We start from the raw sequence: 16,388 nt of genomic DNA, 5'->3' as shown, positions 1-16,388 counted from the left end.
AACAATAATCTTTATAAAAATATTTTACATTTCAAAATGTCATTTTTTTTAGACACCCTGTACACATACTATGGGCATGGTGTATATATATATATATACAGGGTGTTTTTCTTATTCTTATAGATTTGTTTACAAAAAACCGTGAAAGCTGCACTAATGCGGTTTGTGCAGGTGGGTTATACGGCCAGGCGGACATTATGTGGGTGGCTAATCCTTGCGATAAGTCAGCTAATTAATTAAAATTTGTTAATTATCTTTTTAATTACTGGAAATAAACATATAGTTTCAATTAGAAACTTGCTGAGCATCATCAAAAACCCCTAAATCAACTATTTTTAGCAAGATATAATGCCGGGGCAACATTTTATGGCGTTCTGTAAAAACGCTCCATTTGGACGCGTTTCTAGATTTCGGTTTCTTATCGGAGCGCATCTACGCGCCCGCGATCCTGCTCCCCGGCGGTCGCGGCGCGAAGCCACCTTCTCGCCTCCCTCGTGGAATGGAGGGAAGTGGGGCGCACGTGTGTTGCGCGTCTCAGCCACTGGGGAGCAGGACCGCGGGCGCGGTGATGCGCTCCGATAAGAAACCGAAATCTAGAAACGCGTCCAAACGGAACGCTTTTACAGAACGCCGTAAAATGCTTCCCCAGCGTTATATCCTTCCAAAAATAGTTGATTTAGTGGCTTTCGATGATGCTCTACAAGTTTCTAATTAAAACCATATGTTTATTTCCACTAATTAAAAAGTTAATTACCAAATTTTATTTAATTAGCCGACTCATCGTAAAGATTAGCCACCCACATAATGTCCGCCTCACCGTATAACCCACCTGCACAAACCGCATTAGTGTAGCTTTCACGTTTTTTTTAAACAAATATGTAAGAATAAAAAAAAAAAAACTGTATATATATATATATATATATATATATATAACAGAAAGCTCCTTACAGCCCGGACAATGCTTAACATCGTATTTTCGAGAATTGATAGACGCGGAGGGTTTTAAATTTGGTCATCTTTTTTTCAGGGACCTCGAAGTGATCAAGAAACTTTCAGTTGTTTTAAAAGGTGTAGTGTAAAGGCGCGAGAAGAGATGAACACGTCACGCAGAATACAAAGACGCGAAAATGAAAGAGGATGACGGGGAAGCCCCCGTCGCCTCTAAGTCCGGACGTGAGGGATGGAAAGAAGGGCACGTGACCCTCGACTTAACGGACGACGGCCACTTTGAGTAGCTTTATTAGGAAATCAATACCGAAATTGAGTTTCGTGAGAAAATCGGTACTGAACTTGCAAACGTCTTTAAACAGTCACTTCTTAATTTACCAGTAACACTATTATTTATTTAACATACAGTACTGAATTTATAATCACTAAATCAGCTAGCTATACATTTTACGTAGGTATCTACAGCATTACGAAACGACATTTACGTCAAGCTAAAGAGCATGACAAACTTTGTCAGTCGGAATCTAATGCATACATTTCCTCGTCAAGATAAAAAAAGTGTATATATATATATATTGTAAGAAAGACAAAGTGGAGATAAAAAAGACCGGCTTTACTGGCCGAGCCCTGGAGCAATTCTGCCCCGCGAGCTCCAGCATGAGACACACACCGCCCGTGCAGGCGGTGCGCTGTTGTAGATGGTAATAGTAGTGTGGATGTTGATTGTGATGAAGTTGCGCTGTTACAATATCCTCCCCGTAGAGGAAGATGGAGGCCTCCTGGCCGACCTTTAGGTTGGTGATGAAGTTCCAGATTTCAAATGAGGAGAGGGGCGGGAAGACCGTTGCCGACCTCCACCATGTGTAAGGAAGACAAAGTGGAGATAAAAAAGACCGGCTTTACTGGCCGAGCCCTGGAGCAATTCTGCCCCGCGAGCTCCAGCATGAGACACACACCGCCCGTGCAGGCGGTGCGCTGTTGTAGATGGTAATGATAGTGTGGATGTTGATGGTGATGAAGTTGCGCTGTTACAATATCCTCCCCGTAGAGGAAGATGGAGGCCTCCTGGCCGACCTTTAGGTTGGTGATGAAGTTCCAGGATTTCAAATGAGGAGAGGGGCGGGAAGACCGTTGCCGACCTCCACCATGTGTAAGGAAGACAAAGTGGAGATAAAAAAGACCGGCTTTACTGGCCGAGCCCTGGAGCAATTCTGCCCCGCGAGCTCCAGCATGAGACACACACCGCCCGTGCAGGCGGTGCGCTATTGTAGATGGTAATGATAGTGTGGATGTTGATGGTGATGAAGTTGCGCTGTTACAATATATATACCTATTTTCTCTACTCGATTTGAGATGAAATCTCCCGTGTTCATAAATGAAAAGACATATCCTGAAGGGTTGCACAGTTTTATTACACTGGACGAGACGACGTTTAGGCCTTCGTCAGACCTTCGCTTGTTCCCAGCTTGACAGCCATAAAAAAACGCAACTCGAAATGAGTGAATGCAGATATTTCACAATCCTAATAAAGTCTTCTTTGCTCCACTGCATTATCTAATGCATAACATAAAAAACACAGAAAAGAAAAGATAAATATATATCCGTAGTTCTCTGCCGCAAAACTTTCCAGTGTTCTTAATCATAGCCGGAAACTGAGTGCTAGTCACGATGCTGGAGATAAAGTAGTATTTGGGTGGCGGTGAATCCCTCCTTGGTATCGGAAGAGGGACAATCACGTCGTTATATTTTACTCGTAGACTCCGTTCATTTAACTGCTTTATAGGCACCGATATGTGTGCATGTCTGTTTGTTGTTGGTTGTAGATCACGTTCCTTGAAACGCGGAAAAAAGTTAATTTAAATTAGAAAAAAAAAATGGGGCTCCAGTCCACGCCGTGAAGGTGGTTGGTCAGCGAAGCTGTGGTGTCACCTGCAACGATCGACCATTATACCAAATGCCGCCGCTGGTCGCAGTACGCCACCGCTGGACGCGTTTTGCCTTTTTTTCATATTTTTTCTGTCCCGCTTTTTGTACTTCTGTTGCTCTTCGGGAGTCCCAACTATGCGTGTGTGTTTACGGATAGGGAGCTATTCTATACGATATATCTAATAACATTGGAACATAAAATATATTACAATATTTTTGAAAAAAATGTTGGTCAGTGATATAGGACGGTAGTTTAAAGGTGAACTTTGCTTTCCGGAATTATGTATTGGAATAATACGGCTAATCTTCCTGTCATGTGGAACGTTACCAGACGAAAGGAATTCACAAAAAAAAAAAATCGGTTAAAAACAGAGATGACGCGTGCCTTGTATTTTTTTTAAATTATTTTTGAGTTGCTGATATAATTGCCATGGCCTACCCATAGCGGTGCTGCAACAACAATGACATCAGTTACTCGGAGGGTTCTTATTTTGTATATGAAAGGCTAGTGACCTTGCACATCACGTAACAAGCTGCAGTCGCCACGGCAGCTTGCGCAACGGTAATCTTTATCGGGAAACGTATGCGGTGAGCTCTACGTGCTTCGCATTCTTATCAGGAGCGCCTTATTATCAAATGTGTGGTTTGGATGCCTCTTTTGTGCTTCTTCATTGAAACTATAATGCTGCGCTGTATGTTGTATACGTGATATATGCAATTTTCGCTTATATCGCTGAAGGTTTTTTCCTCCATCAGGACGCCGACAAGAAAAAATACGACCAACGAGTCATCTACATGCTTCCCTGTACAAAAACGACTAAATACTTCAATCATTTTAATTTGATACACGATGCATTCGTGTCTTTTGGGTTTTGAACGTGGCGAAAGCAGCTCTTTTATTCAAGCGCTGTTGAAATTTATATGAAAAACTACGGAGAGGGTGAAGTCGCTGGAAACAATAACAAGTACACGAATAACAAAAGATCAAATCATCCACCAACGACCGTTTAGCCTGAAAATGACGTCTATATTTTGACTGTATACAAAGTGCATACACATTTCCTGTAGACTTGAACGGCGGCAAGAAGTCCTTTCAAGCACAGCGCAACAGAAAATGTCTCGGATTTTTCAAATATGAGGGATGCACAGCCTGGAAGCTTGCAGCGCTGCCTGCAAGTTGGGCTTTTCCAGCAAGTGATGTCGATGTCAGTGTGTCATGAAGCTGTGCATGTGAACGCCGATCAGCCAAGCGGTTTCATCTAGAGTGCTATTTTTGAGACAGGTGGCACAAAACATGTATCGGATGTGATACAGCACGGGCACACTCCTTGAAATGACACTTGCTGCAAAAGGCAATCGCGTCGCCTGGCGAGGTACCAAGGTTGGGTATCTTAAGAAAATTGGGTGACTGCAGACATGAGACAAAGCACAATTTAGAACTTTTTTTTTTAATTCATAAAAAAACAGACCAAACGATGTTTATATTGGAAAAACCATTCCTCTTTATAATCAAAAGCAACTGATTTAAATTTGTTATGAAGGCAGCACACTATGGTTTCAAAAAGCACACATAGTGACTACTTGCGTTAACTATATTTGCCTCCTTCTTTAAGATCATAAATGCGGGATCATAAAGATACCTTGCGCTTCTCATTCGGCTATTAACACTCAGCTACTATCACTTAAGAAATTTGCGCTGCCATAAATAATTGGTTCCAGCCCTCATGTATCTGAGAGACATCTACATACTTAATGTGCGCCAGGGCTAACGCTGAATCCTTTCCTCACGCGTATCCGGAACACCGACGGTGCCAATATTCCTAAACTGTTATAATATAAAGTGTAGAAGTTATGCTCATAATGATGGCATGCAGTTAGGTAGAGAAATTAAGATCAGACACTTCACAAAGCAAGACAAAAAATTTCGGTGAAACGCAACGAAAGGCGAACAAACAAACAAATAAAACACCTTCACCAAGGCGCGGAGGGGCTTGACGATCGTCGATTTGAAGCCAGCTTATGGCGGCCGCGTCACGTAGTTCCAAGATGGCAGCGCCCATGCGTCGGAGGGCGAAAAGGTCTACAGTTTGCGAAAGCTCCTAGCAAATATAGCTTTTTGCTAACTTCCGTGTTAGTCTTGAATCTGTATTTAAGTTTGCCGATGTTGGGCATTATCTTCATTAAACGTTACGCCATTCAAGAGTAACCACTGAAAAGAAATTGACAAGTAAAAATGTTTTCTAGTTGTTTTTTTTAGCCACCGCCGTGCACGACAGTGGCCTCCGGAAGAAGTAAAGAATAAGAAACAGATAAGCTAGGAAACGAAAGAAATAGGAGTAATTGTTTCCGACTTCTAATATGGAAGTGGTGGGTGAAAGGCAGAAAGGTAAGCCAGGGCCCAGGACTGTCCTTTTAATAAAGCTCTCATTATGTGTTCGTTCATGGAATTTGCGCGCATTAATTTCACTCTAATAATCACCCCTTTTTATTGTAAGTTGGCCCTGCGCCATTTCCATGCGTGGCTACTATCCTTTACTTTGTTTCTGGATCTTTGTGTTTACATATGTGAAAAAAATATTCACGTCAGACTAAGAACAATGCGTCATTTAATATGATTTAAGCCGCAGTACGCGCAAGTTGGGATAAAGAGACACGGTTAACTAATTAAATTTGACTTTCCTATGAGAGTTGCCACCTATTCACCATGAAAAAAAAAAGTGGCGTCACAGTCTCCAATTTGCATGTAACATTTTTTACCACAGTGTTTTGATGGCGCGTCCTCGAGTGTCAATTTTTCTGGGACACAGATTTCCTATGTCATATCTTCGCATGACGTCTATGAGACGCCTGCTCGTTAAGCTCAGGAAATATAAAATAAGCAGCCGTGAAAAGTTCCCATATGCTAATATTTGTTCCCTACATTGAGGAGAGGAACTTTATACTGATGGAACCAGGCGCTAAAGGCGGCGTTACTCCTGCTTTGTATATGTAACACGTCGACATCAAGGGCCTCAAGAATGTTTCGGCACTTGTAACACTGTAACCTAACCTAACGTAGTACAACCGCTGTTCATCATTCTCTTGAATATCTGCGGCCACACGTCATTGGAATATGACATTATCAAGACCAGACTTGTGGACTTTTTTTTCTTTGTACGAATTAGTTTTTTTTTTTTTTTTGGACCGAGTCACGCGAAATAAGATTCAGTCACTTCATCTGGAGGCCTGAAAAAACTCCTGCTTTGTTCTCACCCTATCCTGCGCCGTCTTTGCCTTATAATATTGAGCCTTAAAACATCATGAAATGACAAGCATTAAAAAAAAAACTTGGCACTACACTTCTGTGCTTAAAGATGGACACGCCAGCTGTACACTATTTTTTGTTGCACCTAAGAAGGCAGAATGCAAGTAGAAGTAGCAGTTTCAGCCGAACTTTGCAGGCACTTTAATTTTGTTTTTTCCTAGACTTAATTCGAATTAATAATTCTTATGTATCAGGAGAGACGGAAGGGAAGGGTTACATTCGAGATTCTGCGACAAGTAATTTAATAGAACATAAAAAAAAGTAACCAAAGCCTGTTGGGTGAACTTGAATAGACTCATCCTGAAAGCCTCAGAGTGAAAGCGGATATACTTGAAGAGACTTTCTAAGCTAAGTCTTTCAAATAAATGTCGGATGTTGCTGTGAGGCCTCCAGAAAATTCACTTTCCTGACAATTTCTGGAAACGAGTAACTTGCTTAGTTGCGGTTGAATCGACGAATGATCATTTCTAGCAGCGTGTCTAATTGCCTTGTTCGTACCATCTTTTTTTCCCAGGCAACAAGTTCAGCTGCGACTGCAGGATCTCCTGGATCGCAAATTTGGCAAACGCCACCAGGAACGACAACTTCCGGCGCGAGCTGCGGCACATCAAGTGCGATTTCGCGGCGGCCGACGGTGCGACGGTTACCAGCAGCAAGGTGGCCCGTCTCAGCGCCAAGGAGCTCAACTGCCCCGAAGACCACGAGAAGCCCAAGTTCGAGAACTCCAACCCCGACGCTAAAGTCGACAGCACGACAATGACCACCGTCGCTTCGCCGGACGAAGGCGAAATCCTCGAACACCGGGACGACAGGGACCAGATCGAAGAGGAGGAATCCGAAGAGGGGGTGGTCTTGGAGACGCGGGACGACGCGACCGCAACGACGCAGACAATGAAGAACGAGATTGACATGGTGCTGAGTCAGCGGAAGGTGATGCAGAAGCAAGCCGCCCACTCGCGGAAAGACAACGGAAACTCCGGCACCTCGCTGGTCAGCTTGAGCATCACGCTGCAGCTTTTCTTCGCAGTAGTGGCGAGCGGGATGACCACCGCAGTGTTTTTAGTCCGGCATAGCTGACCTCATCAAACCTAGACTATGTCTGTTTTTTCTTCCTCTTAAAAACAATGGGCGTGACGAATAATGGACCCATTGAAATGTGTAAATATTCCCACTTCAAGATGCGATGCTGCAAAAATCCCTTTACCTGGCGACGATGTCGGTGAAGTCTTCAGGATCATTCATATTTTTACTAAATAAGCTGTGAGCTATCAGAAGTTCTCCGGTGAATACTGCATCGGGCGGCGGTCGAATTAATATACACTGGTCCTATTTTAATCAATTTTTCCGACGGAAAAGGCGATCAATAAAGTGTATCGATTGTAAAAAAATAAATAAAACATTTGGGGGAAACAAATAAAAATGAAACATTTAGAGGGTAAATGTTTTGACAATGTGAGGCTGGGCCTCGACAATATAACGACACTGGTTTTTGTCGTAGATAAGGGCGTAGGCCCCAACTGCTAACCTGCGTTCTGTAAAACTATTCTGATATTTTTTTTCAAAAACTTGATCAAAAGATTTAGGGGTGGGGACTAAAGTCAGAATTTCTCTATTTTGCAGCGATAGCTTTAGCTTTACGTGGTCTAAACTGCGGTTTCAAAAGAAAAACATTGGGAGGTCTCCAAGATGGAGTAACCATCGGAGCGCGGTACCGCTCGCCCTTCTCATTCGATAGTCAATAGGGAGTTTTAGGGAACCGTGTTTGCACATCCGATACGGTAAAATGGGACCTCCGGTACAAACTGCACATGCGCTACCCCAGAAGGCTCGCATACGCTCAATTCGTATTGGAGGGCACATCGAACCGTATTGGCAGTGCAAAAACGTTTCCCTAAACCTTTGTAATAAACTACAACTGAACCGTACTCGTAGCTGGTATAGTCACTGACAAGGAGTGTGGCCTTAATGGGATTTTTGTCTCGTCATTCGATCTTTGGAATCCTTCTCGTCGGATGCAGCAATCTTGTTGGCTGAGAAATGATAATAAGATGCTCGGAATTCGTCACGCCCTGCATTATTTAAGCTCTCAATGACTATGGGGAAAGAGTGAAAAAAAAAGCTCTGTCTCAAGGTAGCAACCGTCGTTTCACTTAAAGCCCTTTTATACGGAAAAGTATCCGCATCCTTCCAAGAATGCCGCCTGCTATCTTGGGCCGATCCAGGCGGCGCTACAGTCGACGCGCGGGTGTAAAAAAGCAAAACATAAACATAAATGGTGTGCGCGTCAGAGGAGGAGGGAGAATATGTCACTACCTTTTTTATTCATGGGCATTAGTTTCACGCGGAGACTGCTCCAATGAAGATAAGTTTCATAATGAAACGCAAGCTGCCACTCCACGTTCCCACAGGGTTCCTTTTCAACTTCACAAAGAGAGAGTGCCGAATAATTGGTGTTTTCTGTGCATCACGATGCAGCATACATACAAGAACTTTCGAATGTGTAAAATGCTCCCACAGCGATTGAGGTGCGAGATGATTTGCTGCGTGCCTACTTGAGATTTCTTTTTCTGTGTCAGGAGTCAAAGCTATTTGCGTGAGCAAATGCCCGGGGTTCTTAATGCGGCAGGTTCTCGGCCGGTGAGATCACCTCACATACATGAACGATCCCGCTCGCAGGAAGCGTTCCCGTGAGCTAAAACGGACGTCATATCGGTCTGTTAACCTCATATGATTTGTTCTCGAAGGCGCGTTGTGTTGAAAATAGTTTCAGTCTGTATTTATCTTTACTTTCTCATTCGTGTCTTTCAGTTTATTTTCGGGTAGAGTGCGCAGAATTGATATGCGTACGACCGAATACCTTGTTGCATGGATTATTACTTGACGATCAAGGGAAATAGTGACCTCTGTCTCGAATAGTTTAGAATCTTGCGAAAGGCTAGGTTTTTTTTTTTATTGGCTACTTTGAAACGCGGATTGGATTTACTAATTCTGCTTGTTTTTGCGCGAATAAAAAAAAAACACTTGTATTTCATAGAAAGCTGTAAATTACAAAAAAAAGAGCGTTTTCTAGAGAGCCTTCATAAATACAGTATATAAAACACATATCTTAAAACTGAGATTTATAACACGAATGCAAACAAACACCAATCCGGTTAATCAATACGATTTCGAATATTGTTATATTTTTCTTAATGTAGTGATCATATGAACCACACTCGTCAATGGTAAGCGTTCCAAGAAAAATGGTCCCGAGATTATTCTACTCTTCGTAGTTTCCCCAAAATATACAAACGGAAACAAACAAAAATTTGCTATGAATGCGGGTGGCAATAACAATTTTTCACAATTAAGAAGGAATATCCCCGAAGCGTGTGATTTTTGCTGTTTTTCGCATGGTCTCGACACGAGCGAGTTAATTGTTCGGGAGTCAAAGTATACGTTATTGAAAGAATAAGCACAGGGACGAACGCGAAGACACATGAAGATGTGTCTTCATGTCCATCTCTGTGTTAATTCCTTCAGCAACGTGCAATTTCATCAAGGTGTTCACCTTCTAAACGAAATATACCAGATGAGAATTGTTTTGCCTTTCCAAGCGGCGTGGTTATTTAGATGCTAGCGCATGCTGATTTTATTTAGTCGTCATACGAAAAAAAAAAAAGAATATTTTCAAAGTTTGTACAGATAGGTTGGAGTGTAAATATGAATCATGTTGAAGGTAGAATGCGTTAGTCGTGACATTAGAATCCTATTGCGCACCCTAGACGTAGCTAGTCACAACGTGTTTTCGTTTCAATTTTATCCGTGCTTCGTCACGTTTCTCCTTGTGGGACACGCTGACGCACGGACTGATGACGATGTTTTTTGGTGCATGCGAATATCAGCCAAAATTAATATGAACGCGCGTTACACGACAAAAACATTCACACTTTTACATGCGCCCTTTTTTGGGTGGGGTTTTCTGACATTCCCGAATTGTTTGTTCCTATAGCTTCGTCAAAAATGCCAGTATTATTCGCAATGCTGCCGTGAAATTTTTAAGAAAATATAATTAAACTAAACGCGCGATCAAGGTCATTCTGCCACGGCTTGAGCGCAAATGCACTTGCATAATAATTTTCAATAAGTGTCCGTAATTTCTATACCAAGAAAACATGTATGTTTGTTGCCCTAAACGAAAAGAAAAGAAGTATCTATGCCCGTGATAAATATTTTCTGCAAGACCACATGTTGGCGATCCGAGCGGGGAGCGCAATATCTGGTTAGTAAATTTCCTCCCAACAAAGGAACGGCGCTAAATATTGCTTGCAATATTCTAATACTACACGGCGAGTTGAACCTCGTTGTAATCTGCGCATAGGGTTTGCATAATAACTTCCAGGGGATGTTCACCTTACATTTGTACAATGTTTGCTCGTTTGAATTAAGCAAATACTATGTGCACGATTTCCCGAAGTCCAGCGTAAATAGCTGAATGTGAAGCGATACAAGATGCCAGGTGATTTATACACTCTTGGAAGGGCCTTGTATAAAACACCGCAATGCACTCAGAACGATATTTCTTTTATTTATTTTTAACCAGTGAGACAAGCGAACGGTGTCGTTGGTTGAAGTGGTTAAAAATACATAAAATATAAATGCTGTGGGTGCATTACGGAGAGGTATATGCTGTCAGGCACTTCCGATGGCACTTATTCTCTAAGAAATGATGAGGGCTTCGACCCTGCCACTTTTACTGGTGTGTTGGGTGTCCCCGCTTCTGCGATCATGCGACGACGCTCTGCCAGAGAAGAGAGCTTCATCTGTCCCAGGATGTAAACCCAGTGCCTTTTTGGGTCAAATGTAAACTTCAGGAGAAGTGAAGTTCTGTTTTCCCGTCCGTAAAATTGCTAATCCGTCTTTTCTTTTTTTTTTTTGTTTTAGTTTCTGGCTCACGCAGAACAATCTGCTCGCTTGCTGTTTTCGCTGTGATCCTAAATATCCTAACCTGCTACCGTAAATTAAAGAAAAAACTTCTTAAAAAGTCTTTTTAGTTACTCAAAAAAAAAAAAAAATACACGAAACTACAAATGGACGTACAGACAAATTAGAAATATTAAAAATGTAATATTTTTGACTCAGTACATTTTCTTTCGCATTTAACACATGTTCGAGCTCTAAATGTAATATATTTATGCATTTTAATAGCTTCACAAACACACCATGTAAGCTCTTTACTGGCAAGATTATATGTCCATAGAAGTGTAAGTGAAAAAGAGAAAACATTTTTACGATATTTTTTTTAATTCTCGGCGGTCATGTTTATTAAAGTAATCAAGTGTGACACATTTTTTTTAGAACAGATACGTAATCGCAATTCTTTTTGCCATGAACCCGCACTGCTGAGGTGTTTCGAGAAAACATAAGTCAGTGATCCCGTTTAAAAGATAATAGAATTTTCCACAAAAAGAAAACTGGTTTTAAAACAATCGGTTTATACAGAACAGCTACAGTGTACTTTTGATAGTATGAAATCAGTGATAAATTGTGTTATATTAAGAAGAAGCGATTGTTTTTAAAACGAACTAACTTTAAACTTCGATAAAAATGAAACGAGGCGAACGACATCAAGCGATTTGAATTTGTAATCATGGCGCATAATGTATATTTTATTATTAAGAAAGGCAAGCAAATGTAGCGCCGATCATGGAAAGCACCTGATGTTTTCTGTGAGAAGGGAGAGGGTAGCAAACCCCGTTGGACATTCTCTTAGTGATAAAATGTGTCCAGCTTTTTTTACCACTGAAATTGCCTGCCAATCGGGCCACGCTGAAAATCGACATTTCCATTGTGTCAAGGTGATACAAAAAAAAGGTGTTAATTTATGTGCTGAGTGCTTCGCGGCGCAGTATGAGGGACGTTAGAAAACGTTGCCGTTCGAATAATGCTTTACAGTGAGTAACTGAGCTGCCTGCGGTGCGATATTTTTGCGAAGAGTGCGATGTGGTTTAAAACCTGCCTGTTTTTTTTTTTGTTTTTTTGTCACTTGCGACTCACAAAGAGGAGCCCTCAAGCGAAGCGCTGTCGCATGAACTCATATGCAGATTGTTCAAAACGCTGGCACGCTGTCGAATTCGGTTAAGGCTCGTTAAATTCGGCAACAGGCGAGAGGACCCCTCAAAGTTTTACATTGCTCTAGACAAGTTCATTAATGGGCACAGCGAGCGCTGGGTTCCAACCATTGCAAACCAGGTTCGTTTGCATTCACTACTCGTTCGATGTCGAGCTACATGTTCGCGACAGCAGGAGTCGTAGGACAATGGGACGCTTGGAACGCTCGCCTAAACATTTTCACTAACTTGCAGGTAACGTGTTCCGTGTTGCAGGTAACGTGTTACCATGTTCCTTAAGTCGGCTTTAATGATTAGCTCATTCGTGCAATATTTCTTCTCTCTGTTTATATTCGAGTCACCTTCAGTGGATCCGTCAAACATCTTGAAAGCAGCGCCTATACACTTTAAAAGTGCCAGAAATGCTACAATCCCCCGAATAACACGCTTTGTGTCATGCCCTGTGAAATTAAAACTGGTTTCAATAAAGGACGATATAAAACAAGATGGCAGCGACTTATGTTTTCAAAAACCTGTAATGCATTAGATGCATTACATAACGGCCATTCTTAATCTGTTTAGGAGATATCTGAAGAAGTTGTTTCGACGAGTTAAGAACTATAGGTGTCTTTAATGGACATGTCACCCTGCATTACAGAGAGGATCAGCATGTCGTAGTTATAGCGGGAGGCTGTGGCATGCATATTAGCCGGATTTCGTGGAAACTCGTCCAGCAGGTACTGCACCTGCTGGACGAAAGCATCAGGTCGTCGGCATAATTAGTTCGATTTCTGATGGAGCACGAGTGCATATAGATTGCTTTTTCGTAGTAAGTGCTTGTATGGTCTTGAGCAAAAATACATGTACACACACGCACACACACACACACACATATATATATATATATATATATATATATATACTTGCCAGTCTTCGATAAAACACCCGCTTACACCCGGTATAAATATATATATAACGGATGTTTCAGAGAAGACTGTCAACCATTTATAATATTGGCGTATTCGAGGTAAAACTGTAATTTTCTTGGGACCGCACTACTCGTGGTGGTGGCAGTCAGAAAATGCGTGATACTTCCTAGTTAGTGCGCTAATTATTTAAAAATGGCTAATACACTCTCCTATCTAGGAAAACCAGACAAATGGTTTCAATTAGAAGCGTTCTGAGCGTCATCAAAAACCACTCATTTAGTAATTTTCCAAAAGGCTTTGAGCGCTTAAGAACTGTTGTAGTGCGCTAAAATTACCACTCGTGGAGCAGATACAAGACTAGCGGTTGCGATAAGGCTCCCGCGCGATTTTTCCCTCTCTTATCAGAGCCCCAGCCTTGTACTTGCTCCACGAGTGGTAACTTTCGCGTACTACTACGCTTCCCCGTGCTCAGTCTCTCTGAAAATTACTGACTTATTGGCTTTCGACGACGCTCAGCAAGTGTCTAATTGGAACCATATGTTTATTTCTGATTAATAAAATCTTAATTATTATTATAAAATAATTAGTGAACTAATTAGTAAGTATCGCGCATTCTCTGGAGCCCGCCATCACGAGTAATGCAGTCCCAAAAAATTATATTTTTACCTGGAATACACAAATTTTAGGAATTTTCGTCAGTCTTCGCAGAAATACCCGGTATAAATATCTCTCTCTCTCTTCGTTTCTCTCTTTCTCTTTCCTCCTTATATATATTTTCTCTGCTTTCACTGTGGGAGACGGAAGCCAGACATTTGATTTATTCCACACAACTCCGACCCAAGCTCTCCAGGAGCCTACAAGCAACAAGGAAAGAGCTTTAGGCAGTTCTCAGTATTGCTATGATTGATTCCCGAGATGCTCTATAACGACGTCGACACTTTAGTGTCGTGTTTAGCGACACCGCTTGGAATTGAACAGGTCAGGTAAGAAGTAAGGAGACTGTAATGAAAAGTAAAGAAGTTCAGCGGAAAGAGGTTTCAGGGTTTCTATTATCAGTTCGAGACACGCCTGCCCTGAGGATGAAGTCTTGGGAACGTGGTGAGTGCCTGTTTGCGGCCCCTGCGGAGAGTGAACAGCGAGTGGCTTCCTCATCACTCTGAGAGGATGGCGCACGTAGTGACGCGGCGAATCTACCCGTTGAAAATATGACACTCGTTATTGAAAATGCGGGGATTCCGAGAAAAGAGGTCCCCCTCTCAAGCTTTGTATTGCCGTCTAACGTTTGGAACCCGTAGGGAAAACGCATCGAGGCATAAGATGTCATCATGACAGTAAGGCTTTGAAATTCCTCCAGTTAATACTGAGCAATTGGGCAGGAGATCGAACTAATAGGGGGCGCTTTATCGCGCTTGTTGTCCCCACAGCCCGGCGTTTACTAACACAGATTGGTGTTAGTAAACACCGTTACCTCAACACCTAAATTGGTGTTGAGGTGACGTGACGTCAAATTTCCCGCCAAATCTAGCGGGGAAACTTAAGTTGAGTGGCGTCACAGGCCACGGCTTCACTAAATGCGGCTTCACGAAACCCGTAGCAACTAGCCGAAGAACATTTCACGTTAATAAAACATCCACTCTGTTCACCTGACTTAGCGCTCGGCGAATCAGGGCTCCTCTCAAAACGAAAAAAAAAAGGTGCCCTGAAAGGACTAATAGTTTCTGACATTCCTGACATCCAGCTTCGCACAACAACGTTACTTCGAGGTATTCCGGAAAATAAATTCCAAGAATGTCTCCCGCACTGGCACCACCGTCTGGCGATATCCATAGCTTCGCAAGAGGAGTTCTTTGAAGTTGACATGAGGCCGTTAGTGCACAGGTAAGCGGCATTTGCTTTCATAGGGTCATTCCGGGAATGGAACTGTCGCAGGTCGCATATGGCAGAGTTTTTTAGTTCGATAAAAGCATGTTTCGTAAGGCTAGCAACTGTTTGGAACTGAAACCATGTTTTTGTAGGGAGCATTTGTCTGCAGAATATTCACGCATTAGTCCAGTCGGATACTAATGGGAGTAATGTTACAACTATACTAGTAGGAGATTTCTAAAAGTTACGAGAAAAGTTGGTTGCTTTGTGAGGCAGCCTGGCTTACCAAAAGAAAGCACCCACCCGTCGTCACTCTTTTTCCATATGTCCTGTTTTTTAAAAATAAAACCGTATGACTATGCAAAAGAAAAAAAAAAGATAAGAACTGCCGAACACAGTATACGTTTCTTTTGCCTGGGGTTTTCACTTCTGCGAGCTTGTCACGTGCCAACATGAAGTATCAGGTAACTAAATGTTGTTATTTGTCGTCATTCCGTAAAAATGAAGTGTTAAAAATTCATCTTTTTCTAATCTTGAAAAAAAAAAAAAATTCACCAGCAACAGCAGCAGACCACGAGCGACTCGTTGATGCTACCGCGCTACGACTGATAAGTCATAGCGGGGGAAGGGGGGGGGGAGGGGGAGGAGATCTATGTGCCAAAATTAATACAAGAAAGTACGACCAGTGATTTTAGCCGGTCTGTTTGCTGGGACAACTTCCAGAAAAGCGATAAGAATCAATAATAAATGCAACAAATGTGGAAACCAGAGAGGTAGTTATTTTGATCACATTAATCCTCAATTATTACCTACATCGTTCCACTAAAGCAATTCACTTCTGTTTTCCAGAATTTGTCTAGCGCATTACAGGCAGTCATTTGTTACGCGAGGGCGAACGCAGAACAACTTCCCCCGAGCAGACTGTGGACAAAAATCCTTCGGAGCCCGCTGCCGAGGATTAGGCCGTTAGATTAAAATTTTACTGGTTTCGCCCCGCGACTCGCTTCGTCGACTTTCACAACGCGTCTCGGAAAACTATTCACTCTCCTTTCTTGTGCCAATTTCATTGAACGAGGCCCACATGGGAAGATGACGGTGCGAACAATCAAAGGAAATGGCCTCCGGAACACGCCGAAGACTCAAGCGATGCCATTTAGAAGACGAGGCCTTTCCCACATAGAGTTATTACAATAAATGCTAGAGGTTCAGGTGGCGCTAGTGTGTTGTTGGATTTTGAAGCAGACAGCAAGCAGTCTAAATTTCAATTCCGGTAATGCATCCCTATGGGAAAGCGCGAATGCGTTTTCCTCTTTGCGCTCGATTATACGA

General features: G+C 42.3%; 1 protein-coding gene across 1 annotated transcript in view; it reads left to right on the top strand.

Moving 5' to 3' along the window:
* LOC120846891 overlaps positions 1–7,255 on the top strand; it is a 34,163-nt gene extending 26,908 nt beyond the window's left edge. Inside the window, exon 3 of the mRNA XM_040218797.1 lies at positions 6,693–7,255. Within this exon, the coding sequence (XP_040074731.1) occupies positions 6,693–7,255 (563 nt within the window). The remainder of the gene's footprint in view (positions 1–6,692) is intronic.
* Positions 7,256–16,388: the final 9,133 nt, after the last annotated feature.

Source organism: Ixodes scapularis, unplaced genomic scaffold, assembly GCF_016920785.2.
Source record: "Ixodes scapularis isolate PalLabHiFi unplaced genomic scaffold, ASM1692078v2 PGA_scaffold0__279_contigs__length_252992795, whole genome shotgun sequence".
In the NCBI taxonomy this organism is placed as follows: domain Eukaryota; kingdom Metazoa; phylum Arthropoda; class Arachnida; order Ixodida; family Ixodidae; genus Ixodes; species Ixodes scapularis.
This window is presented reverse-complemented; position numbering and strand designations above follow the sequence as displayed.